Raw genomic sequence first — 24,471 nt, 5'->3', positions numbered from 1 at the left:
ACATCTACTGTATGTTGTCTGCAGTGTCTGTTACAATGATCAAATGCACTCCTTTACCAATGTGCCTATTTGATTTTATCATTTTTTGTGATCATCAAAATGATCACAGGGCGTGGCCACTTTTTACCCTTGTCAGCTGCAAGGTAGACTCAATTGACAATTTGGGCCCAGTCTGCAGTCCCTCTTTTCCACACAACCCAAATTAGTCTATGATCCTTCTGCAAGATTCTCTAGCAGAGTGCAAAACTTACTTAACCCTAGACTTCACTTCTCTTACTAGCATTCAGGGCTATGCCTTGCCAATTCACCAATTTGTGCCATCTGAGAGCCAACAGATCCTTTCTGTTTGAAAACAATGGTACAAAAAGTACTCTGTTTTATAAGGCAGAATACATCAGTGGCAGCATACACTTGTTTAAGCAGCTGGGTTTCCCCACAATAAGCACACAAGCAGAGACTGGGAAAATATTTGACCAGTAATTCTATGTTTATTGTATTTAAGTGTGCAAATGTGACACCTGCTTAGAACTGACTGTGTTAAGAGTACAAATTGGATTACAAGGCTGTGTTGGACTGGAGTGCAGCCATGCAAGTAGGCATAAGACCGGCAGGGGTTTGGGTGTGAAGTTCGTGGGGGAGGTAGCGAAGGCAGGTCCCCTCCAACCTTGTAACGCCCCTGCTCTGGAGGTTGCAAACAGAGGCTGGACAAGCATCTGTCAGGAATGCTGGAGAAGTTCTGAGCACGGAGTTGGTCAGCCCTGTCTAACTGCAAGAAACCTGGCCCTCTTTGCAAACACAAAAGTCCTTTTTATCTGCTGTACTTCAGGTGAGTTTTTAGTTCAAACTCCTAGATATTTGATCCCCTGCTAACTGGGCAAAGAGGCACCTTTCAAGCGGTGATTCTCTTTATATTAAGCAGGGGGAGAGCAACTGGCCCTATTCAGCCCCAGCACAGCATCCTTCCAGCAGCTATTGCTGGTGTCTACTCATGTTTCTTTGCAAACTTTTGTTGAAATGGTATATAAATTGTAGTAGTAGTAGTAGTAGTAGTAGTTATAGATGCAGCCACAGTCACCCCTGGCCCTCACGGGCCCCTGAATACAATCAGCCCAAGGTGTGTGTATCCTGGAGAGATCATAGGCACCCAAGCAGCACATACAACTTTTAAAGAAAATGCCATGCAGAACATTGGTATAGGAAATGTTCCAGTGGTGAGGATGGGAAGGAACAGAGGTATGGTGTGCTGCCCAAATATTCACTCACATTAACGTCTTAGAGAGTGAGATACCATCTAGCCAGATGCCTTTGGAAAGCCCACAAGGAGGTCATGAAGGCAACTACTTGCCTCTGCTCCTGCTTACTTGCTGTATAGAGTGAATGCACAGTATTATAGGCATTCTGGAGAAACACGTAATCCACTTTCATTGATGCTGGTTGTCATTATGGATAACAGAATAATTCAATAGCAGAAGTTGTAAAGCTAGACTTTGGGTTTTGGCAAGATTTTTTGCAGCAAGTGAAATCCATCTTGTCTCTTCTGAGGATGAACTCTCACAGATGTGGGAAACCTGTGCCCCAGCTAGACTATTTCAGATTGCAGGTAAGGGATCACATGACCGAATACTCCTCCAAGCAAAAAGCATTGCTTGCACTTTTTAAAAAAAGAGCTTTTTAGAGAGAAGGTGTGGTTAGGACTCCCCTCCCCTCTCCTCCCTGATATCTAGTGCTCTTTGCAGAGAGAATTGTTTTGTACAGAGGAGCATTTAATTACCGTCTATGGCACCTGCAGCCTTTAATTGGTGCAGTCCAGACACAGGTTTACTGCTTAGTGAGAACACGACCTGAGATGGCAAACAAGGTGTCTTCACATCTTTATTCCTCAACCTGGCAGACAATAAGGAAAAGTTTTGGGTTTTTTTTGTTTTGTTTTGCAGTGCAAGTTTGCCTTTGAGACCTGCAAATCTGGCTGAAAAGAAGGAAGGGAACTCTCTCACAGAAATTACACAGCAGCCTGATTTCTCCCCTGCCTTTATAATGATGTACTGTTACTGTTGGCACCTGTCTATAGCCCCACATCCTTCTTCCAAGCTCTAGTGCTCAATCTAGGAGGGGGCGGATGAGAGGGCTGGTGTATTTCTGGAGCAGGGGGTTGAACTTTGCCCTCATTGGAGTTCTGAAAGAAAAATAAGGGTGCATTTCACAGTGATGCTCCTATCCTTCAATAAATGCAAATGATCTCATGGGGTAACTGCTCTTCTCATATATTGATGCTTTTTACATATATGTTGATTGATGATAGTCAAGACAAACAGACTGAATATGTGAACAGTGCCTTTCCTTCAAGTTACCAGAGGGATCCAATGTGTGTGTTGGGGGGGGGGCAGGGGGGCAGCTACTTGTCTGGGTGGCACTCCCTCTCCACATCACCTCTGCCCTATTCTGCCAAACAGCTGGGGACTGAAAGATACAGCTTCGGAGCCAGTCCAGGATCTTATATTTATTTTCAACATTTGTGAAACCCTGCTAAGAAACTCCCTTCAGGCAAGCTCTGCGTTTGCATCTGAATGTAAGGCAAAGAGCGGAATCTTCCTTAACACTTGAAATATGTTGCATCCTTAGTGCCATGCAAGCTGTTTGGGGCGGGAGAGCCATTTAAACTGTACATGCAATGACTTTAAAAAGTGGACCTAGGCACACAAAACCCTCAAATACACGGTACAGACAGGAAGTATACTACTGCACTTGTGTTGAACATCACGTGTGAAGAACTTTACATGTGTATGAATTTGTACCTATGTACACTGTACATGTGCATTGAACATCATGAGTGAATAAAGTTTATGTGACTCGTCCCTCCTTCCCTCACACTTTTATCTTCAGTTGGCTCTTCAGTAACATAAGTGAGCTTGCCTGAGAGAAAATCACTTGGGTGGGGGACAGGCACAGGCCACACAAGGAAAGTGGCTGGTGTGGGAGGGTTCAACTCCCTTCCCCAGCACAGCCATTTTGCTCTAAAAATGGACATCCTACCTACCCTCAGCTCTATATGTGACTGGTGCAAGCTCAGGTTTAATCAAATGTCTTCCAGCGTCATTATTACCCTGGCCATCACTTAATAACATGTTAGAACCCCAAGATGTGGCATCACTGAAGAATGCAACCATTTGTTCTCTTGAAAGTTCGGAGCTGCTCTTTCATCTAAAGCAAGAGTTCTCAAACTTGAGTCCACAGGTGTTGGACTACAACTCGCATCACCCCCCACCAAAATCATGGCATAGGGAAGATGGGAGTTGTAGTCTAACAGCATCTGAGACCCAAGTTTGAGAACCCTTCATCTAAAGTAAATCAATCAGACTGAGAAATAAGTATTTGTCATAGTAGTGGCTGTACAAACACAGCATCCCACCATGCCCAGCGCCCCAATTCTTCTGGCATCTGGCTGCTCTTTCCCCCTGCTAACTGAGCAAAACTGGACCTTTTAAAAGTGGCGATTCTCTTTATTTAGCAGGGGGAGAGCAACTGGCCCTATCCAACCCCAGCACAGCATCCCTCCAGTGGTTGTTGCTGGTGTCTATTTTATGTTTCTTTTTTAGATTGTGAGCCTTTGGGGACAGGGAGCCATTTTATGTATTTATTTATATCTATGTAAACCGCTTTGGGAACTTTTGTTGAAAAGCAGTATATAATTATTGGTCATATATAAATAGTCATATTATTTTTATATATATACACGCCCCACCCCGGTGCCTTCCTCACTCTTTGCTGTCATCCTTCGATCCCGCAGATGGGCAACAACCCACTCAACCCTCAGCCCTTTTACCTGCAGACACGAAGAAAATGCCGGCACTAAGGATGATGTTATGTCGGGTTTTGTAGAACTCGCTGGCTGCAATGCAGAGTCCACCCATGAAAAGCAGAATCACACTCAGGATCGGGAAAATACTAGAGGCCCTGACAGCCCCTGTAAGCAAAGAAGGGAGTCGGGGGAGGGAGGGAGGAAAAGGAGAAAAGAACAGCGGGCAGATGAGACGCGGGGGGTGAGGGGTGGGGTGGGAGACAGATGGGAGAAAAGTGCGGAAGGAAGAGACGGGAGGGAGGGGGAGAATGCAGCAAGGAAGGACGGGACAGAAAGGAAGGAAGGAATCGGAACGGCAAGTGAAATCGGGAGGAAGAAGGAGACAGAAGGAGAAGAAGAGAGAAACAGAGCGTCAACAGAAGAAGAGAGCTGTTACAAATGAGCTGTCAACATGGATATTAGAAGTGAATCGTGCACAGGGCTGGGGGCCAATCAAGTGGCACCTGGTAGCAGCAGTTCACCTGGCTCCTCTATGCAACCAGAACGCCCAAAGGCCCGTTTCTGTGCAAACGGAAAGTGGACTCTAAGGGCCAGAAAACCACCATCAGTGCACTGGGATATTCAGCAATTAGGCGGCTCAGGCTGCAAACAGCAGAGACGCCAGGAAAAGAAACACGGATGTTTTGCAGCAGCGGATATGGCGGACTTTGCTCAAAGAACCAAAATATACATTCCTCTCTCTCCTCCACACACACACACGTGCAGAGAAGACACAATATATACTGCCCCTGAATGAGGGCAGTTCTGCGTACCCTCTCTCTCTTTTTCACTTCCATACTCACACATTCCAACCAGTAGATGGCAGTAGCATGCAGATATTTATCACCGATGTGTACACACAGTTACACACTAACACACACACGTGCATAATGTACTTCAAGTTAATAACCGTGGTATGTGCATTATGATTGCTGAAGGAAACACGATGCTTCAGTATTTTCTGCAACAAATATGTGAAGCGTGAATGTATGTTCATCTGTAGGTAGGAAACTTTACTGGGTTACCGGATTTGTGTACATGGGTGTTTACTGAGCATGCAGATGCTATATTTATACTTTAAATATTTGCTGTGGGAGACAGCAGTGTTAATGTTTCCCACTTTAGTCATAGTGTATTGAGCTGCATGTAATGCTGAAATTGCTCAGACCTCAAAAACTGTAATGCAGATTAAAGCAACCATATTATACATAAACATGCATTCATAACATGGACAAAATCCATCCATTCACCATTCTCCAACCTCTTTGATAGCTTGAAAAAAAAGGATGACTTAATAGTGCCTTAAGACATGACTAATCTAAGTTAAATAATCCTTGAAAACATACCTCTAATTATGTCTAAGTAGGGTGGTATAATTTTTACTGGAACTATCTCCGCTCTCTACCTAGGGGGGGAAACCCTAAGGTGTCTGCATTACTATTTATTTGCTCTCACAATCTTACATCGAGGCCTCTACTCCCCATTTATCCCCAGATACTGCACCCTCACTTTGATAATCAGTACCACTAATTCACAGGGGCATGTCCCATGATGAGTCAGGTATTGTGATGCAGGCTGGAGAAATGTGTGGAAAAGGAAACTCTTAGCAGCTCTCTTCCTGGAGAGGACAATGTGATTCTAAGATAATTTTACTTGTTCAGCTGCCACATTTAGCCACTATGATTTAATGGGAAACGACAAGGCTGCATTGCTGCACAGAGTTAAGCCCTTAATTCAGCAAGGGAGGGCTGGGTGCTGAACAGCATGCTTACATGCAGATGCCACTTTGGATGCTCTTTTGCTTCTGTATTGTGATGCTTATCTGGGCCTTACTGCAATGGCTGGATGCATGTAGTAATCCTTAACCGATGCTAAACAGCAATTGGATCCAGCGCCTCTACAGGGAAAAAGAGCTTGATTCACGGAACTGGCTTAGATGCCAATAGGAGCTGCGCTTATCAGTGGTGGTGGAGCCAGGGTTCTGCCCTGTCACCGGTGGTCCCTCCATGTGTGTGCTGCGCACGCCAGTGACACCCTTTGAACGTGACATCATGTGCATGTGGGCATGGCCCAATCACTGGAGGGCCCATGCAAGCCCTCTGGAGCGCATTCCCAGCCAGAGTTGGCTGGCTGGGTGGATTTATTTCCTTTCCTCTCTCTCTGTTGAGGGAGAGAAAGGGAAATAAATAAAACACTGACTGGGAATGAACTCCGGAGGGCTTGCAAGGCCTTTCTGTGGCTTGCGGCCGGGTTCTTTGAACCCATCCCCTCAATGGTGGCTCCGCCCCTTTACACAGGTCAAGTAATGAGTTCAGAGAATGGCAGCACAAATCCAGATCCTGAGTGTAGTGACTTAAGTGGGTGCAAGAGACATTTTTATTCCAAAGCTATCCAATAAGTCCCAATGCATTTTGAGCGGCACCAGCTCTTTATCAGGGGAATATGTATTTGTTTAAAAATCTCCCTTTACATTCTCTGAGAAGAGCTGTATAATTTCTTATTTCCTTTAGGTAATTGATGTTATGCAGCTTCTCCTGGAGAGCGTAAAGGGAGATTTTTAAACAAGTCAATGCTCCCCTGATGAAGGTCTGTTGTCGCTCAGAATGTATTGGGAGCTTTGAATATTTTACATTAAACACATTTCCTGAAACCACTTGAATCAAGCTGCACCACTGTGAAGCAAGTTAAATGTTTGCATTCAGTAAGTCATGACAGACAAACACTATAGCCTGTTTGATATGGCCTGGTTGATATCATTAATACCTCACAAAGGGAGGGCAGGATGCCATCTTGTCTGAAGGAAGCGGTGGTTAGACCTCTTCTTAAGAAGCCCACTTTGGATCCCCTGGTGATGGATAATTATAGGCCAGTCTCCAACCTCCCATGGTTGGGTAAGATGTGGTGGCAGACCAGCTCCAAGCAGTCTTGGAGGAAACTGATTATCTAGACCAATTTCAAACTGGCTTTAGAGCATGCTATGGGGTTGAGATGGCCTTGGTCAGCCTGACAAATGACCTTCGCCAGGGAATGACAGAGGGAGTGAGACTGCTTGTTCTTTTGGATCTCTCAGCAGCTTTTGATACCATTGACCACGGTATCCTTCTGAATTGCCTGAGGGATTTGGGGATGGGAGGCACTGTTTCACAGTGGTTCAAATCCTATGTCTTGGGTAGATTTCAGATCGTGGCGCTTGGTGATAGTTGCTCCAAAGCGGGAGCTATTATATGGAGTCCCTCAGGGCTCCATTCTCTCACCAATGCTTTTTAACATCTACATGAAATCGCTGAGTGAGGTCATAAGGGAATTTGGTGCTGGGTGTTATCAATATGCTGATGACACCCAAATCTATTTCTCCTTGTCATCAGCATCAGGAAATGCAATTGGCCCCTTAAATGTCCAGCTTCAGGCAGTAATGGGCTGGGTGAGCGATAATAAACTGAGGCTGAATCCAAGGAAGACAGAGGTGCTCATTGCTGGGGGTCATAATCTGCAAGATGGGATAGAATTTCCTGTTCTGGATGAGGTTACACTCCCCCAGAAAGAACAGGTTCATATCTTGGGAGTGCTCTTGGACCTGAGTCTCTCCCTGGTGCCTCAGATTGAGGCTGTGGCTAGGAGTGCTTTTTACCAACTGTGAGTGATGCAACAACTCCGCCCATTTCTTGAGAATAATGGCCTGAAAACAGTGGTGCACCAGCTGGTAACCTCCAGGACTACTGCAATGTGCTCTGTGTAGGGCTGCCTTTGTATATAGTTCGGAAACTTCAGTTAATTCAAAATATGGCAGCTGGATTGGGCTCTAGGATATCCTGGAGAGACCACATTATGCCTATTCTCAAACAGTTGCACTGGCTGCTGATATGTTTCCGGGCAAAGTACAAAATGCTGATTATTACCTTTAAAGCCTTGAATGGCTTAGGCCTGGGTTACCTGAGGGAACGCCTTACTCTACAAGATCCCCACCACTCATTGAGATCATCAGGAGGGGCCCGTCCGGGTGCCACTGGTTCATCTGGTGGCAAACTGGGATAGGGTGTTCTTTATCTTTGTCCCAGGTTATGGAATGTGCTCCCCGTGGATATAAGAAAATTGTCTTCGTTGGAGGCCTTCAGGAGAGCCATAAAGACCCATCTTTTAGTTTTAATGTTATCTAGTTTTAATTCTAATTCTAATTTGCTTTTAACTGGTTTTTGTTTTTAATTGTTTTTTTTATTTTAATGTGAACTACCCTGAGCCACTTTTGGAAGGGTGGTATATAAATCAAATAAGTAAAGTGAGTTAAGTAAGTAAATAAAATAAATGAATGTCATGAAGATGAACATCTGAAAAACTCCCATATTTGGGCCTGGATTGTACTGGATGGGCGTTGGTTCCACAGAGATGGGAAAAGCCTGAGGTGACACACAGCTTGAACTTCTGGTTTCAGTAGATCTTTCTTTACTCCGTTCCCCAGTGTAGAAGTGAGAGCTCCCCAAAGAAAACAATGCAGAAATCTAGGATTTGAGCATAGCTGGGGGACTGGGTGGCAAGTGTCTCCTTTCCCCCTCCAAAAGCATAATGTACGAATGAAGAGAAGAGTTCATGCTCTTTCTAACTCACAGCTTGTTTCTTGTGGGAAAATGTAGGCTGTTTCTTTTAGTGTTTAAATCAGGGCTGCTTGGGGTTGGCCTACAACTCCCATAATCCCCGGCTATTGGCCATTGAGGCTGGGGGTTATGGGAGTTAGGGTCCGATAGAGCAGACACTCCTCTCTGCTCGCTTTTGGGTTTTTTGGGGGGGGGTATTACTACTACTACTACTACTACTACTACTACTACTACTACTACTATTTTAATTTCTATACCGTAGGGAGACATTCATTGCTGCCCAGTCCTGGCTGTGCTAAAATCCTTGATTTCTCCATTGTGTCCTGCCATGGTCAGCTCTCATTTCTACCTAGGAAGGGGGTGAACTAAAAAATAGTTTCTCCAGTGTAAACCAAGAAATTCCCTATCTGGACAATTAGATGGGTTACTCTGGTATTTTCTTATATCTGTTTTCTGCCCTTTCTTGTCTTCCCTTTGGGCCCCTTTTGTTTGTTTTGTCAAGTACAAAAGGTGATCACACACCAAGCAATTCTATTTTCCACCCGATTGACTGGGTGTTTTTGTTGTTTTGCTGAAGAACACATTACTGTGTGTGAAATTTCTCCCTGAATTTTGTGCGAAGGTGCAAAACGCAAATAAATAAATACATCCGTTCCTCTGTTGGAAAGGAACAGATACTTAAATCTTGGGCCAGCTTTTATACATTCCCTACAAGTTACATGTGATGGCGTCAAGACATACATTTAGTGCCAACACACAGCTCATTGCTGTGGAAAACATAGATGTGATGCTGTCCAGGTCCAACGGATTTTAAAAATCCGTATCAGATGGACAAGACAGGTAGCTCTCGCCTTCCCCAGTTTCCTGGCCATGTTTCAGAGATGGTGCTATGCTATGCTAATGACTTCTGGAAAGCACTAATGAGATTTCACAGTGGGGAATGTCATCAAATGCCAGGAGACACTCACCATCAATGGATGCCCTACATACAGAGGGACCTTTTGAGACCAGGGGTGTCTGCCACCGCTTGCCTTTTTCCATACATCACTGATTAGGCCTCCCCACCCCCAGCACAAAAAGAACAAAGAACATGTGGCAGCAAGAGAGGGGCTTTTCTGGGCCTGTTTGGACTGGCTGGGAAGGAACCAGCACTCAGCAGCATATGTGATGCAAAAGTGAGCCTATTTATGCAAGTCAAAAATAGAAAAAAGGAGGGAAAGACTCCCAAGGTGCTGATAAGTTTCAACAGATTTATTTAATATGTCATTTTGCTAGTACATTTCATTAGGTTCGTACAGAATTGCCTTATGCGTTTCGAGCCAAAATGTTCTTCCTCCGTGGCAATTCTTGGGTCAATACATTTGATCACAATGACTTATGTTTGTTTCTCCCCTATTTATGCAAGCCAAACTCAATTTGCATGATGCATTGCAATTACAGAGCGTGGATTCAGTCATAAACTTGCAGATTCCTAGACCCTGCCACTATGTATATACAGAGATGCTCTTACCCGGGGACTTCTTAGCCCCTCTTTGACTAGACAAGCAGAGCGAATTAAACCCTGTGTTTTACTTGTTTGTACTGCAAGTTTACTACCTGTGGGTGGGGTGTGAGTGTACTGAGGTGTGCGTGTACTGATCTGCAGAAGCAAAGTTGGGCTTGCTCCCTGACCATAGAACTGTGCAGCTCTGTTGAAAAGCTGGTAAATATGTGGGCATTATCTGGGGAAGCTTAACAAAGATTTGGGGATGGGATGTTCAATCGCAGAGCACCAGCTCTGCCTACAGTAGATCCCGAGTTCAATCCCTGGTATCTCTGGTAGGCAGGAGCGACCCATTCATAAGGTGCGATGAGGCAGTTGCCAAAGGCAGCAGATTACTGGGGTGCCAGTCAGTGTTCCCTCTAACAGGGATTCCCAGAGGTTGTTGACTACAACTTCCATAATCTCCAGCCAAAGGCCACTGCAGCTGGGGATGCTGGGAGTTGTAGTGAACAACCTCTGGGAATCCCTGCAAACGGGAATACTGGTGCTAGCAGGGTGGCATGATGTCCCTCACCATTGCCTTAAGAGCAGCTCTTCAGGATCAATCTGACCCTTTCAAGCTCTGCAAGGTGCACATCTCCTTACATATGTTTTTTTTTAAACTTTTTGGTCCATGAACTCCCCTGGACCAAACCAAACTGGGGCAGGGGCAATTTGAGGGGGTGCTGGCCTGAATTGGCCAGTCTGGTTTGGGTCTCGTTCAGACTCAAACTGAACCAGGCCAGCCGATTCCATGCACAACCCTACTCTACCCCAGGGGTTCTCAACCTTGGGTCCCCACATGTTGGACTACAATCCCATGGTCAAAGCCATTGTCAAGGCCATTGTGTCTGGGGATGATGGGAGTTGTAATCCAACAACATCTGGGAATCCAAGCGTGAGAACTTCTCTCTTAAAAGAAGAATCATTATGTAACGTCCTTCCTTAATTCCTGCCTGGTCTTTATTGTCTAGTCATTATTGCGGTGGGTGATGTGGATAAAGTCTCTGTCTTTCCTTTCCTCAGAGACTTATTTAGGAATTATTATCTAAAATTGTTAAGTTTTGCTGTGCCAAAGCAATTAGAACCAATGCATTTTGGGAGGCATCATCTGCACATCAGCTTCACATGGTCCTGGTTGGGCATTTGTGTTAAGCAGGAAGAGCAAGGAATGGGACACATCAAGCCTCTTGAGAAAGGAGGTGCCTTTTCTTCACAAGGCCTCAAAATACAGAGAGACTGAAGAGACACCAAACTGCGGCAGCTGCATGTCTCGCAGAACATTTGGTATGGTCCCCAATTTGTGTGGTCAACAAGCTGTCTACTATGACCATAAGAGCTCTTTCCTGGATTGGGAGGAGGAAGCAAAAGAACACCACCACCACGAATCTTAAATATTTGCATCATCATGATGTCACTCAAATTCATCATGTCAGGTTTGGAGACACTGCACTGGCCGAGCAAGTAGCAGACTTTCTTTGCAGACGTTTATTCTCCTGTTCCACAACCATCGGCCCAAGACCTACAAATGGCTCCTTAAGAGCCAATTTGCACTTTATATGCCTGAGTGTAAAAAGCAACTGCTTAAACCTGAGTTTGAATGGCAAAGTGCACAAGGGGGATGTTCTGTTTCTAATGAATCCATGCCTTGATCTATGCCAGCCAGGTACTAGATGAGTTACAGTTTTAGTTCAGTCCTAGACCGGAGGCGGGAAGGATGGGTGGGGGCAGCAAAACAACAAGCAGCAGGAGACTAGAAATCAGTCTGCACTTGCCTTTCTGTAATCAAGTCTTCTTTTATTGAACTATTAATATTCTTAATTATACTCCACTGCCTCGTCCTTGTGTGCCACAACTCTTTTCTCTGGATTCTACAGGGGCGCCATCAATTCTGAATGGCACACCTCAATTAGAGACAAAGGTGGTGACTGGGAAAGAAACAGCTCTTTCACCTAAATGCTTATTAGAGGGAAACCAGGCCATTTGGGTGGGTGCTCGCTATTCACAATGGTCAGTGCTTTGTGTGTATTTTGCAGTTTAAATCCTGATACTCTTTATACCTTAACGGAGTAAAAGCAGGCATCAACTCTGAACCCCTTCTTCTTCCTTTCCACTGCCATTGCTCCCCACACACCTTTCTCTACTGATCATCAGGACTGCTTCTGCCCCAAGCCAGGTGCATGCCCCCATTTGGGATGCTGGCAGTCATATGAGCAGCAGGTAGACAGGACAAGGGAAGTACCTGGGGAAGCAGGCTGGAGGAGATGAGCCCATTTCACAAATTAATCAAATGGCACTGGCTTATTTTGTATGCACAAGAAGTCTTAGCACTGGGGGAAAAGTATAAATTCTTGTTAAAATATATATAATTATTGATTTTTTTAAAAATGAGAATGTTTGCACACGAGTCCCAGGACAGCCATAGAACTGAACTTCTGGCAGATGCACAGAAGGTCTGAGAGGTGTTCCTCACAGGTTTCCACATTCCTTGCCTCATCCAGTGTGTCCATCCCCAGGGGAATGTGCTTTGTTTAATGTCATCAGAACGAAGGGCACCCCGTGCTAGGCACACATGCTAATCAGTGAAAAGGAAAAGAAGCTGCAGACTTACGGAGGAAATATTCTGCTGTGTCGGCTTCATACTCTGTGTCCTCGAGGAAGTGATCGATTTGCTTACACATACCCTTAGAATTTCCTGCAATACAAGAGAAGAAACAGCAAATGAGAACAACAGAAATCAAGGCAACAGCTCCCCTTCTGTCCTCCCGGTTTCCTTTCTAATGGCCTTGATGGAACACAGATTTGCAATGCAATAAAGGCACTAGTCATTTGTTTCTGGGGAGCCCAGTACTTTCTCCAGCCATGCAACCTGCAATGCTATTGGCAAATGTGAGTCTCTCCCACTCTGCAAGTTTTTGTGTTGCAACAGTAAATGCTGTGTGGAAGGTAGCTGCCCAAGTGTCACAGTCACCTAAGGGATAACACCTATGACATCATGGTGCTGAGCCTATGCCATGTTGTGAGGTTTAAATTAATGCTCTGTCTTTTGCTTGAATGCCACCTAATGGTGCAGCGGGGAAGCAACCTGCCTAGAGAGCAGGAGGCTGTTGGTTTGAATCCCTGCTGGTGTATTCCAGGCAGCAGCAATATAGGAAGGTGCTGAAAGGCATCATCTCATACTGTGTGGAAGAAGGCATTGTTAAACCCCTCCTGCATTCTACCAAAGAAAACCACAAGGCTCTGTGGGCGCCAGGAGTCGACACCGACTCGACGGCACAACCTTCCCTTTTGCGTGAAAATGCATTCTTTAGAGACTAAGCACCATCATACACAATACCATTCAAAAGTGGAACAGGGGGAGAGGCCATAGCTCAGTTGAAGACCACAAGCTTTGTGTGTAGAAGGTTTCAAGTTCAAATTCTGGCATCTTCAGGTAGGCTGGGGGACCTCCCCCACCACTCAGGGGCATAACTATAGTAGAACAAGGGGAGACAGTTGTCTGGGGGCCCACTGCCATGGGGCCCCCCCCAGAGGCAAGTCACATGACTGACTCCCCCAGCTGCGCACCAGCCTGGGCTTCCTTCAGTTGTATTCATCCTCCAAAATTGATGTGAGTGTTAAGACCGGGAGCTACCAGAACAACATGTCTTTCTCTAGTACATTAAATGACTTGCACCGTCCACAATTTATAAAACCTTAAAAAAAAAAAATTTAGGATGATGTTCTATTATGGCACATAGGTGTGTGTGTGTGTGTGTGTGTGTGTGTGTGTGTGTGTGTGTGTGAAAGCAAATATAAACTATGCTTTCTGTTACCACTATTCAGACTCATTTAAGATTTCTGTACTTCATGAGCTGAGCTTCAGTGAGAGGGGGCATTTTAAAATCTTGTCGCTGGGCCCACTCCAACCTTGCTACGCCCTGCCCCCACCATCCGAATACCTGGAGAGCTGCTGCTACCAGTCAGAGTACCATATTTACTTGAATCCAAGATGAGGTCCCCCCCTCCCCCCAGTTCATTCCTGTTAAATATGAGAGAGTCGTCCTAGATTCTGAGACCTCTTTCTTTAGGGTCCATACAGGTAAAATCTGTATTTAACCTCTATCTGTTAAAAGGCATCATCTTACATTCAGAGTGGCCTTCTATTTGGGTAAATATAGTAGACTAGCCAACCCCGCACAGAGCATCTGTGCGCTCTTTGGGGCCGGCGGTTACCTCCCCCCGACCCGCTTCTGCCCCAGTCTCTGCTTCCGGGCCCAGCCACCTCTCCTCCACACTGCCACTTCTGCCCCCCCTTCTTTCCCCCCTCCTGCACCTTGCCTCCGTGGCCAGGCCAGCCCGCCACCTCTGGCCTCCACAGCTGGGCGGCGGCGGCGGCAACCAATCCTCCTGGGTGCACCTCAGCCAATCAAGCGCGTCCGCTGCTCAGCCAATCAGCTGGGCTCTGGGATGCACATTCCAAGGCACACCCAGGAGAATTAATATAATAGATGGTACTGAGCTAGATGAACCAATGGTCAGACTCAGCATAAAGCTGCTATCTGGAACATAGGAACATAGGAAGCTGCCATATACTGAGTCAGAAGATTGGTCTATCTAGCTCAGTATTGTCTTCACAGACTGGCAGCAGCTTCTCTAAGGCTGCAGGCAGGACTCTCTCTCAGCCCTATCATGGAGATGCTGCCACGGAGGGAACTTGGAGCCTCAGATGCTCTTCCCAGAGCGGCCCCATCCCCTAAGGGGGATACCTTACAGTGCTCACACATCAAGTCTCCCATTCATATGCAACCAGGGTGGACCCTGCTTAGCTAAGGCGACAAGTCATGCTTGCTACCACAAGACCAGCTCTCCTCTCCAAGACCAGCCCTCCTCATATGCAGCCATGAAAACAACCAGAAACAACTTTTCCTGTAGAAAGAAACACCCAGCACTTTTCAAAACATTTTAAATTTCTTCTTCTTCTCTAACTCTTTAAGGGTTGTATACTCCCTGTCTCCAGTGCTGGAGTGTACAGCTTTTTCCTGAAGATTAAAAAGAAAGAATACTGACAAACAAGCTATCTATCCTCTTTGCAACAAAGCCATCTTCCTAGTAACAAAACTAGCCTTCCTCCGATGTACACCTCCCATGTATGAAATATATGAGGAATGAGACATTGCCCTGCTGAAACTGGATCTTGGTTAGGGTACTGTAGGGGTACCACCGAGGTGGAGCCAATCCCCATAGGTACATGCGGCGATCTTCACGTCGGGGCTTCCCCACACCTGGGTCTTGCAGGGAGCACCCTATTGGGCGGGGGAAGAAGTAGACATCAAAACGCCCACCTGGAAGCGTATATGCTGGCCCCGGCAGGCAGGCATTGCCTTGCTATCAACAGACAACGTAACTGCGCAGGCAGCTTCCCCAGTGGAAAACTCTGAGGCCACCTCAACCTGCTCTGGCAGAGGAAGGCGGATGGCTGTACCGAGGGCCTGGCAGGCACTTTAGTATTAAAAATAAATTCTACATTTTGGTTATCTGAAAAGGCCAAAGGTAACATGTGCCGCCATCCATATCTACACACACACACAACACACATGAAGCATGTGTTTATACAAACAAAATAAGCAGCAGTATGGGTTTACCATCTGTACGTGCTTCAGCAGGCTTGCTGATACAACACATGCATCATACACACAGATACATATGCATAACCATTACATATGCCCCGGGACTATGGAATGCGCTGCCTATTGAGATACGATCCTCCCCATCTCTGACAATTTTTAAAAAATATTTTTAAACCCATCTTTTTACTCAGGCTTTTTCAGCTCCTTAATAATGTATAGGTTTTAATCCTGTGATTGATTTTTAAATTGTTAGTTTTTAATTGTTTTTATGTGTTTTTATATGTGTTTTAACTGTTTTACTAGCCGACCCCACACAGAGCATCTGTGCGCTCTTTGGGGCCATCGGTTACCTCCCCCCGACCCGCTTCTGCCCCAGTCTCTGCTTCCGGGCCCAGCCACCTCTCCTCCACACTGCCACTTCTGCCCCCCCTTTCTTTCCCCCCTCCTGGGCCTTTTCTCCGTGGCCAGGCCGGGCCCACCACCTCTGGCCTCCATGGCCCGGCCACTGCCGTGGCAATTAATCCTCCTGGGTGTGCCTTAGCCAATCAGGCGCGTCTGCCGCCCAGCCAATCAGCTGGGCTCTGGGATGCACATTCCAAGGCACACCTAGGAGAATTAATATAATAGATCATTGTGAACCGCCCAGAGACACGTGAGTGGGGCAGTATAAAAGTGTAATAAACAAACAAACAAACAAACAAACAAATAGCTGCCCTTCAGATGTCATGAGAGTCAGTTAAACTGTGTGCAGTCAGACAGAGCTTCTGGAGCTGGGCTATAGAGACCTACTATAAAATTTCAGCCTCCAAACTACAGGGTCTACTACTGTAGAATTTCAGCCTCCATGTATTTTACACATGGCAGTTATTATTGAGACTGTACATTATGCACACACAGAGCTAATATCTCCCCAGTTGGTGCACAGTTGGTGCATGTTGCTAGGGTTTGGATTTGGGCAGTCAGGTGAGGTGGAGGCTTGCTGTCTCTGATCTCAAGTGCCCAAATCATAGGAACATAGGAAGCTGCCTTATACTGAGTCAAACCATTGGTCCATCTAGCTCAGTATTGTCTGCACAGACTGGCAGTAGCTTCTCTAAGGCTATAGGCAGGAGTCCTTCCTAGCCCTATATGGAGATGTTAAGAAGGGAACTTGGAACTTTCTGCATGCAAGCATGCAAATGAACTTCCCAGAGTGGTCCCATCTTCTAAGGGGAATATCTTACAGTGCTCATGTGTAGTCTCCCATTCAAATGCAAACCAGGGCAGACCCTGCTTAGCAAAGGGGACAATTCATCCATTGCTCTCCCCATTACCACGTATGATGGGCATTTTATCTGCACAGCAAATAAACTTCATATTGTGCTGGTTCAGACATCACATGGAACCAAGCTTAAATCTTGATTCTGTGTGATGTCTCTGAGCTTCAGGAGTAGTCACTCTTCCCTCCTCTGTACATGCTCTTGTTGTATGAATTCTAATTGCTGGCCGAATTCCAAAACAAACCAAGATTAGTCATAATGTCTGCATTGCCTGACCATGGTTTATTCTAGCCAAATTGGTTGGAATAAATTGAGATCTGAAACCAAGGTTTGAAGTGGGTTTGTCATGGGTTTCCCCATGGAGTTCAAGAATTGTAGTTGGATGAAGAGCCTTCTCTATTAGAGACCCCTAGAACTCTCGAAGGAGCTGTAGTTCCCAGGCTTTCCTGGGGAGAAGGAGTGACTGCTAAACCAGTTGGTCTGCAATATGACTGAATATGCTTCTAAAATTCTGTTTAATAGGAAAACACTTTAGCAACCAGGACATCTATTTATATAATTCTCCTAAACGTACCTGTCGCTAATCCCATATGTGGCAGCTCTCGTGAGAGTTTGCAAGCAGCTGCCTGGGGGATAGTGATGGGGACGGGGGAGAAAATGGGGGTGGCAGCTGGCCAGCTAGTGAAGGAAAGCACCAGCCAGAACAGTGGGCTGGCGGGGAAGGGAAGCACCAGTCAGGTTGGCCGGCAAGAAAATGTGCTGCCGGGGGGCAGGAAGGGAGGGAAAGTGCCGACCAGATTGGTGGGTGGGGAAGGGAAGGGAAACAAAACACCGGCCAGTGAGATTTCTCAGAGTCTCTGAGTCGGTATAAGAAAGCTTCATCTGCTCATTGTTCAGAACCAACCCATACCAAATGGTGTCAGTATGGGGGTTCCTATTGCACCCCAAGGATCACCACACAGCCAGCATATTCAAGCTGTTCATGTGCAGTAGCTCATTGCATAGATTATTTTCTCCATGCTACAAACCCCTAAAAAACACACAAAAAACACGAGTGTGAGTGCATGTTGCATTTGTATGAAGAAAACTGCTTGAACGGCACCATAGGCTGGTGCAAAATGGATGACTTGCTGTGTGTTGCAATTTCCAGCGGCCTCCAGGGGGCAGCTGTCGGACAAGCACTGACCAGCCCATCTTCAAGAAGGCTGGTGGCCATTTTGTAGAGTTGGCTGTCAAGAACAGCTGTGACTGAAGTGTCCAGCTTATGCCTCACTGGCCAAACAATAAATGAGTTTTTAAATGGTGTGTGACATCAGGGCTGAATTATGGTTGCAGAAACGCAACTTCACCTCCCTTTACCCTGACCCAGCTCCATTACACAATTTCTATAGTCAGCTGAAGCAAACGTTGGCAAGTCAAGCATGGAGAGATACCTTCCCCCACCATTATTCTCCACATTCTGCTTTGCCCTGTACTTTCCCTTCATTGCCCATATATCTAGAATTTTAACCTATTAATCATGGGCCAGGTTGTGATTCCTTTGCGAGACCATATGCTGTGACCATGCACTGGTAGAGCCATCATTGCATTCTAATTTTTTTTTGTAGCCGTAATCCCAACTGCTGAAATATCCAACTGCAGCATCGATTCAGGTAGGTCATAACTACGAGAATATGTAAAGATGATTCTTGCTAAGTGGGAAAGGATCACCTTTCAAAGTGGTGATTCTCTTTATATTCATCAGGGGGAAACCAATGGGTCCTATTCAGCCCCAGCACATGTGTTTCTTTTTAGACTGTAAACCCTTTGGGGTGAGGGAACTATCTTCTTCTTATTTATTTTTCTATGCAAACTGCTTTGAGAACTTTGCTGTTGTTGTTGTTGATGATGATAATGACGATGAAAAGAATGTACAAATAAAACCTAGTAATAATAGTCATGTGCACATTGTTTAGATCTGGTGGTTCCCCATCCAGTAACACAGGGGTGGACAAACTTGGCCCTCCAGATGTTGTTGAATTACAACTCCCATCATGCCTAGCCACAATTTATTGTCTGGATGTGAGCAGGGTTCTCTCTAACAGGGAATCCCAGATGTTGTTGACTCCCAGAATCCCCAAGCAAAAGCCATTGCAGCTGTGGATTCTGGGAGTTGTAGTCAACAACATCTAGAAATCCCTGTTAGAGGGAACACTGGATGGAAGTTGTAGTTCAACAACATCTGGAGGGCCAAGTTCGCCCATCCTTGCTATAGCGTCTATTTCTATAGTGGAGGGCAAACTTGGCCCTCCAGATGTTGAACTACAACTCCCATCACTCCCAGACACAATTTATTGTCTGGATGGGAGTTGTAGTTCAACAACATCTGGAGGGCCAGATTTACCCACCCTTGCTATAGCGTCTGTTTCTATAGTGTGTATTTCTGTGCAGTAATGGGCTTGTTCACATGACCAAATGGGGGAATCTGGAGAGAATGCAGGATCCTACCTTCCTGCTCCGAGATGGTCAGAGCCTGTTCATTGCTCTGCAACCTGAGCGCCCACATGAATGCTGTGAGTAATCTCCATAGTCGAAATTGGGAATGGGGCGGGGGGGGCGACCAAGCTAGGTCCTCTAGTATCCCACAATGCACCACGTGAGCAGTGGGAAGGCATCCCTCCGTACAGCAACAGTGCTCCTCTCCTAATCATGGCTGCCACCTGCCCAGGAGCAGCTTAGAAGTGGTGGCGGCACAGACGACTCGAGGAAGAAGTAGGAAGTATTCTATCATTGAACTCCATTTGACTGCTATTTTGCTGATGCAGTGAAACCTATAAAGGTCATCCAAGATCACACAGAAATTTTGTGGCACAGCTAGGAACTGAATCCACACTTTCCAGATCGGGAGCTAGTGCTGAAAACCTACGAAGATTAAGATGAAAAATAAAAATTGGGTTCCTGACCTGACAGAAGCTCCATCGAGATCCCTTCCTGGTTTGCTTATTTCTTTCTTTTTAAATCATTGACTGTTAATAAATATTAATAGAGAAATACAAACCCCTGAGCACCTTGTTTAATGTATGAGGATCACTATGTATGAGATGAAGGCTAATAATGTATGAGATGAAGGCACTTCCCTGATCTAGTAGTAGAACTATTAGTCATGGTTGCAGTGTAATAAATATGTTCTCAACAGCTGCAAATACTTGTGACTGGGGTGCAATTTTTTTTAACAACTTAGGAACCAGCTGTAAAGCAGGGAGAGACAGAGACCTATGTGTGTCAGTGAGACAAAGGATCCTGTACTTGCTGATGTGCCATAATCTTCGCTCCACCCTTTTATCCAGCCCATGCTTAATTGAGAGGTGACGTAGGACTCCATCAGAGCCTTTGAATTGGGAGCCCTTCCTTCTCTGAGTGGCTGCTGGTCAGGGGTGGCCCTTTCATGAGGCAAGGTGAGGCAATAACCTCAGACGGCAGATTACTGGGGTGTCAGCAGGGCTGGAAGATGTCCCCCACCACAGCTCTTTGGCACTGATCTAACCCTTGCAAACTCTGCAAGAAGAGCCTCTCCTCACACTCTGCAAAGCTTGCTAGCAACCTCCTCTCTTTCCTGCTCCCCACACACTTTCAAAGCTCGCAAGGGTTGGTTTTGAATGGGGAATTTGTCCACATCAGGGGCATAAAGCAAGGCAGCATTTTGATCCTTGCCTCAGGCACTGCAATACCTTGGGCCCAGTGTTCCCTCTAACAGGGATTCACAGATGTTGTTGACTACAACTCCCATAATCCCCAAGCAAAAGCCATTGCAGCTGGGGATTCTGGGAGTTGTAGTCAACAACACTCAACGCTCAACCGCCCTGAGCCATTTTTGGAAGGGCAGTATATAAACTGAATGAATGAATGAATGACATCTGGGAATCCTTGTTAGAGGGAACAGTTCTTGGGCCACCCCTGCTGCTGGCCGTCACTGGAACTAAGGAAGGGAAGTGGGACCATGTCCCACACAGCAGCACAGTTGGGAGAAAGCTTGCCTCCTGTCCTTTTCAGCAGAAACTCAGGCACTAGAAGTAGGAACAAAAAGCATTGTGACACGCAAGTGTCTTTTGTACCCATGGTTATGACTGTTGTGTGCTTTCCACATTCAGAGCCGTTTAAATTGTGTAACAGATTATGATTATGAATAGCAGCTGGCCAAGCTTTTTGTTAAGCAGACCACACTGACTAACCCAGGAGGCCAAGTGATGTTGCAGAATTATGTGGTGGTGTTGGCTATGCAGTAGTCTGGGGGAAAGCCCTTAAGTCCTGTAAGGTGCAGGCATCTTTCATACGGTGGGAGGGGCTGGTATCAGAGTCTGACTCCTCCCCCTCCCCAGCCAAAGATGTCTGAGTGGTCAGAGAAAAGAAAGAACCATTTTCAGGCTAGGTGAGAAATAGAGGCAGTTGCATTTTGGGGGAGCCTGGAAAGCCAAAACCTCTTGGGGTGCAGGGTTTGCCCTTTAGGGAACTGGTGCACCCCTTTTGCTACATGGTAGGAGTGCTCTGCTCAGGGGCATAGTGAGATTGCTGGAGGGCTGGGGAGAAGCTGTTGAGCATGCTGGCCACACCCTTCCCCCTTATGTCATCATGCGATTGTAGGGGGCTTGGCCAGCATGGGCAACAAATGCATGGCCTCTCCAGTTGGCGGAGTGCTTTTTCTGCCGGCTGGATGCTTCCATTTTTTCCCTTGTTCACACATTTGTTCCCTGTGCTGCCATGCCCCCTGTGATGATGCAGGGGGAAGAGGAGGTGGCCGGCGCATAGTAGCATGCCCAGCTCCAGTGGCAAAAAGTGGGTGAGCAGCTGGGGTGAGGGGTAATGGAGCATTGGGACAAGGGCATGCCTTGGTGGCATCCCTAGGCCCTACAGCCCAAGGACATTTGTCCCCCACCCCTCATTGTCCCTATCAGTGTTCCCTCTAATAGGAATTCCCAGATGGTGTTGACTACAACTCCCACAGTCCCCAGCCAAAGGCCAATGCAGATGGGGATGCTGGGAGCTGTAGTGAACAACTTCTGGGAATCCCTGTTAGAGGGAACATTGGTCCCAATGCATGTGGCTCTACTTATTTCAATGCCATCTAATGCTCAGCTTGTATGCTTGTTGATTGTAATAACACCATAAGCCACCAGTAATCTCTCCTCGAAGGCAAAGCAGAATCCAAGCACTGCTGCACCCCTGGAACTCCTCACTGCTCATTAACAGTATTATAGTACTTTACATATGAGCAACATCTCTCTATGAATGTATGTATGTGTGAACCGCAGAGCCAAAAGGCTACAAATTCCAAGGGATACAGTCGGTGACTATTCTTAACTGAAACTTACATGTATGAGATAAGCACAGTGGCTGACACTCCACTCACACTCAGTGCTCCATTTGCCTAGCATTTACTAAGTTGCAGAAGAACGCTCTTGCACCAGATGCTAGAATTATGCAAATCAAGTTGTGCAATAGAGGGCCATTCTTTCCAATGGCCCTTTGTCATGTAAATGTGTTTGCACAACACAGTTGCTGGGCAGATGGAGTAGTGCATGGTACGTCAGCCAGTGACAATTCATAATAATATTAATTGGTGATGTTAAGGCAGGGCTTTACAGTCTCGGCCCTCCAGCTGTTTTAGGACTACATCATTCCCAGCCACGTGGGCCAATAGTCAGGGATTATGGGAGTTATAGTCCAACACCTGCAGGAGGGCCCAAGTCATGCAGCCCTATATTATAGTCCTCCTAGCTATGCAAGTTATTTAACCAGTATAGTGAGACAGGAAACTGCTGTCTTTCTTTAAGCCTCAATGGACAGGAGACTGCCACGTTCTACCTCTGGTTTCTGAACACTACCATTTGTTGGACATCAGATTTGTGTCCACTCATGCTTTGTTACACCTGCTCTGGCTGGTGGACCTTAGTTCTATCAAAACCCCTAAGTAGCTCCTGAAAGACTGCATTCCTCCCATGCATTCTCTAGCACATTTGTGTGCACATCAACACTCTGTTTAAAAAGGCATCTCCAAATGTCCTGAAAGGGCAAGACAGAGGCAAAGTAAGGGCAGGTATTTACCAGGGACAGAAACTAGGAAATAAGGATTCCAGGAACAGCAGAAGCATGTGTAAGACATGAAGCAAATGAGACATGGTGCAGAGACTCTACCACTGAGACTTTCTCCTCCAGCTATGGCCCTATCCCTAAACGGTGCTTGTGATCAGCCCTCAATGACTGCAATCTTCGCCTCTTCAACAAAGATGACAGGCAATTTAAGCAGGTGTCTTCCTAGTGAAAATTGGATTGGTTACTCCAAGGTTGCCAGGATCTCACATAGAGACAGCTACCTGTCTTCAAGGTGAGCCTTTATTAAGTAACTAGTTACACAAACAGGCCCTAGGGTCATGGGGTCAAACAGAAAAGCTACAATTATAATTGTATTGAAAACAACTGGATAGAAAGAGGAAGGTACAGAAAACCAGCTGGCAACTTTACCTCCCCAGTGCAGAAGCAAAATAGTAACACATGAGTACACAAAATAATTTCTGAATTTCTGTTCCACTCAGAAAGCTATGGAAGTAAGCACAGAAAAAAAGCACTCTGCCTGGAAGGGCCCTAGGTCAAATATTTAGCTGCTTGCTGTGAACTTTCTGCCAGCCATCTTCAGAATCTCAGCCCTTGCCCATGATGTTTTTAGAACATGAACTGTATCTGATCTACTGCTTTTGGCTGTTTGAATTACATGTTGTCAAATAGACTTATCCGTATATGTGTACATTATATCTTTTCCTTACTGACTTGTGTTATCTCTAGTAGTGGCTCTTCTCATCACTTCTTCATTCTCTTGGTTTTTTTGGGAGAAGCTCCTTCGTGCCTGTGCATGGCTCACAGTTCTAACACCACCAACAGAACAACTGTTTCACCTCAAATCACCTCAAGCACAATGCATTTCAATTGAGGCAGTTTGGCTGCAGATCGGCAGTGCTGAGTAATCAAGCCATAGATTTGCACGCGTGGCCCTGCCCCAAGAGCTCTGACAGTGCTTCGGACATTATCCCACTTGTGGTGAAGCTGAGCTAGCGGTAGCAAAGATTGGAAACCAGCAGCGCCAAAATGTAGAACTTGGATTGCTATGAAACCCACAGCTTACTCTTTGTAGTTTGTCCTTTCTCTTGCTCTCACAAAATCATCTGGAGGTTTTTCACACTGTATTTTTACCCCAAATCTCCCCCAGAAGGGGGTGTGTGTGTTCACACATCAGCCAGATTTCTGCTGAAGTCAGTGCGAGATCTTTGGGAGCACTTCACACACAATTTGGGGTTTTCCTTCCAAATTATCCCGATTTCTGTCCGGGTTTTAAAAAATCCTGTAGAAATGAGTTTTTTCTGGATAAACTGGGAGCGGCTGCCAGCAATCATATTAACATAATAGAGAGTCCTCTAATGGGATCATAGCTCCAAAGTCCTCCCCCTCGGAGGGATCCCAGATTCAAAGTCCCTCCTTGCAACTCTGACTATGTTGCTCGGAGTAGAGAGCCAGGGTGGAAAGTTTGCAGCTGCTGAGCTGCCCCAGTTGCTGCTTCTTCGCTTGCTTCACTTCAACTAAAAAGAGGGAGCATAATGCTGCGATTCTTATTCGAAGTGGCTTCGCTCATCAGATG

At 46.0% G+C, this 24,471-nt stretch overlaps 1 protein-coding gene across 3 annotated transcripts in view; it reads right to left on the bottom strand.

The window, feature by feature from the left end:
- CACNG2 (calcium voltage-gated channel auxiliary subunit gamma 2) overlaps nt 1-24,471 on the bottom strand; it is a 175,340-nt gene that overhangs the window by 15,919 nt on the left and 134,950 nt on the right. For 2 of the 3 annotated variants that reach the window (XM_053257605.1, XM_053257604.1), the window contains exons 2-3: nt 12,555-12,638; nt 3,821-3,961 (exon numbers count right to left, since the gene is read on the bottom strand). In XM_053257605.1, coding sequence (XP_053113580.1) covers nt 3,821-3,961; nt 12,555-12,638 — 225 coding nt within the window. The remainder of the gene's footprint in view (nt 1-3,820; nt 3,962-12,554; nt 12,639-24,471) is intronic. The other variant, XM_053257606.1, reaches the window with a different exon arrangement.

The sequence above is a fragment of the Hemicordylus capensis genome, chromosome 5 (assembly GCF_027244095.1).
Source record: "Hemicordylus capensis ecotype Gifberg chromosome 5, rHemCap1.1.pri, whole genome shotgun sequence".
Taxonomy (NCBI): Eukaryota; Metazoa; Chordata; class Lepidosauria; order Squamata; family Cordylidae; genus Hemicordylus; species Hemicordylus capensis.
The sequence above is the reverse complement of the archived record's forward strand: the minus strand, read 5'-3'. Positions and strand labels throughout refer to the sequence as shown.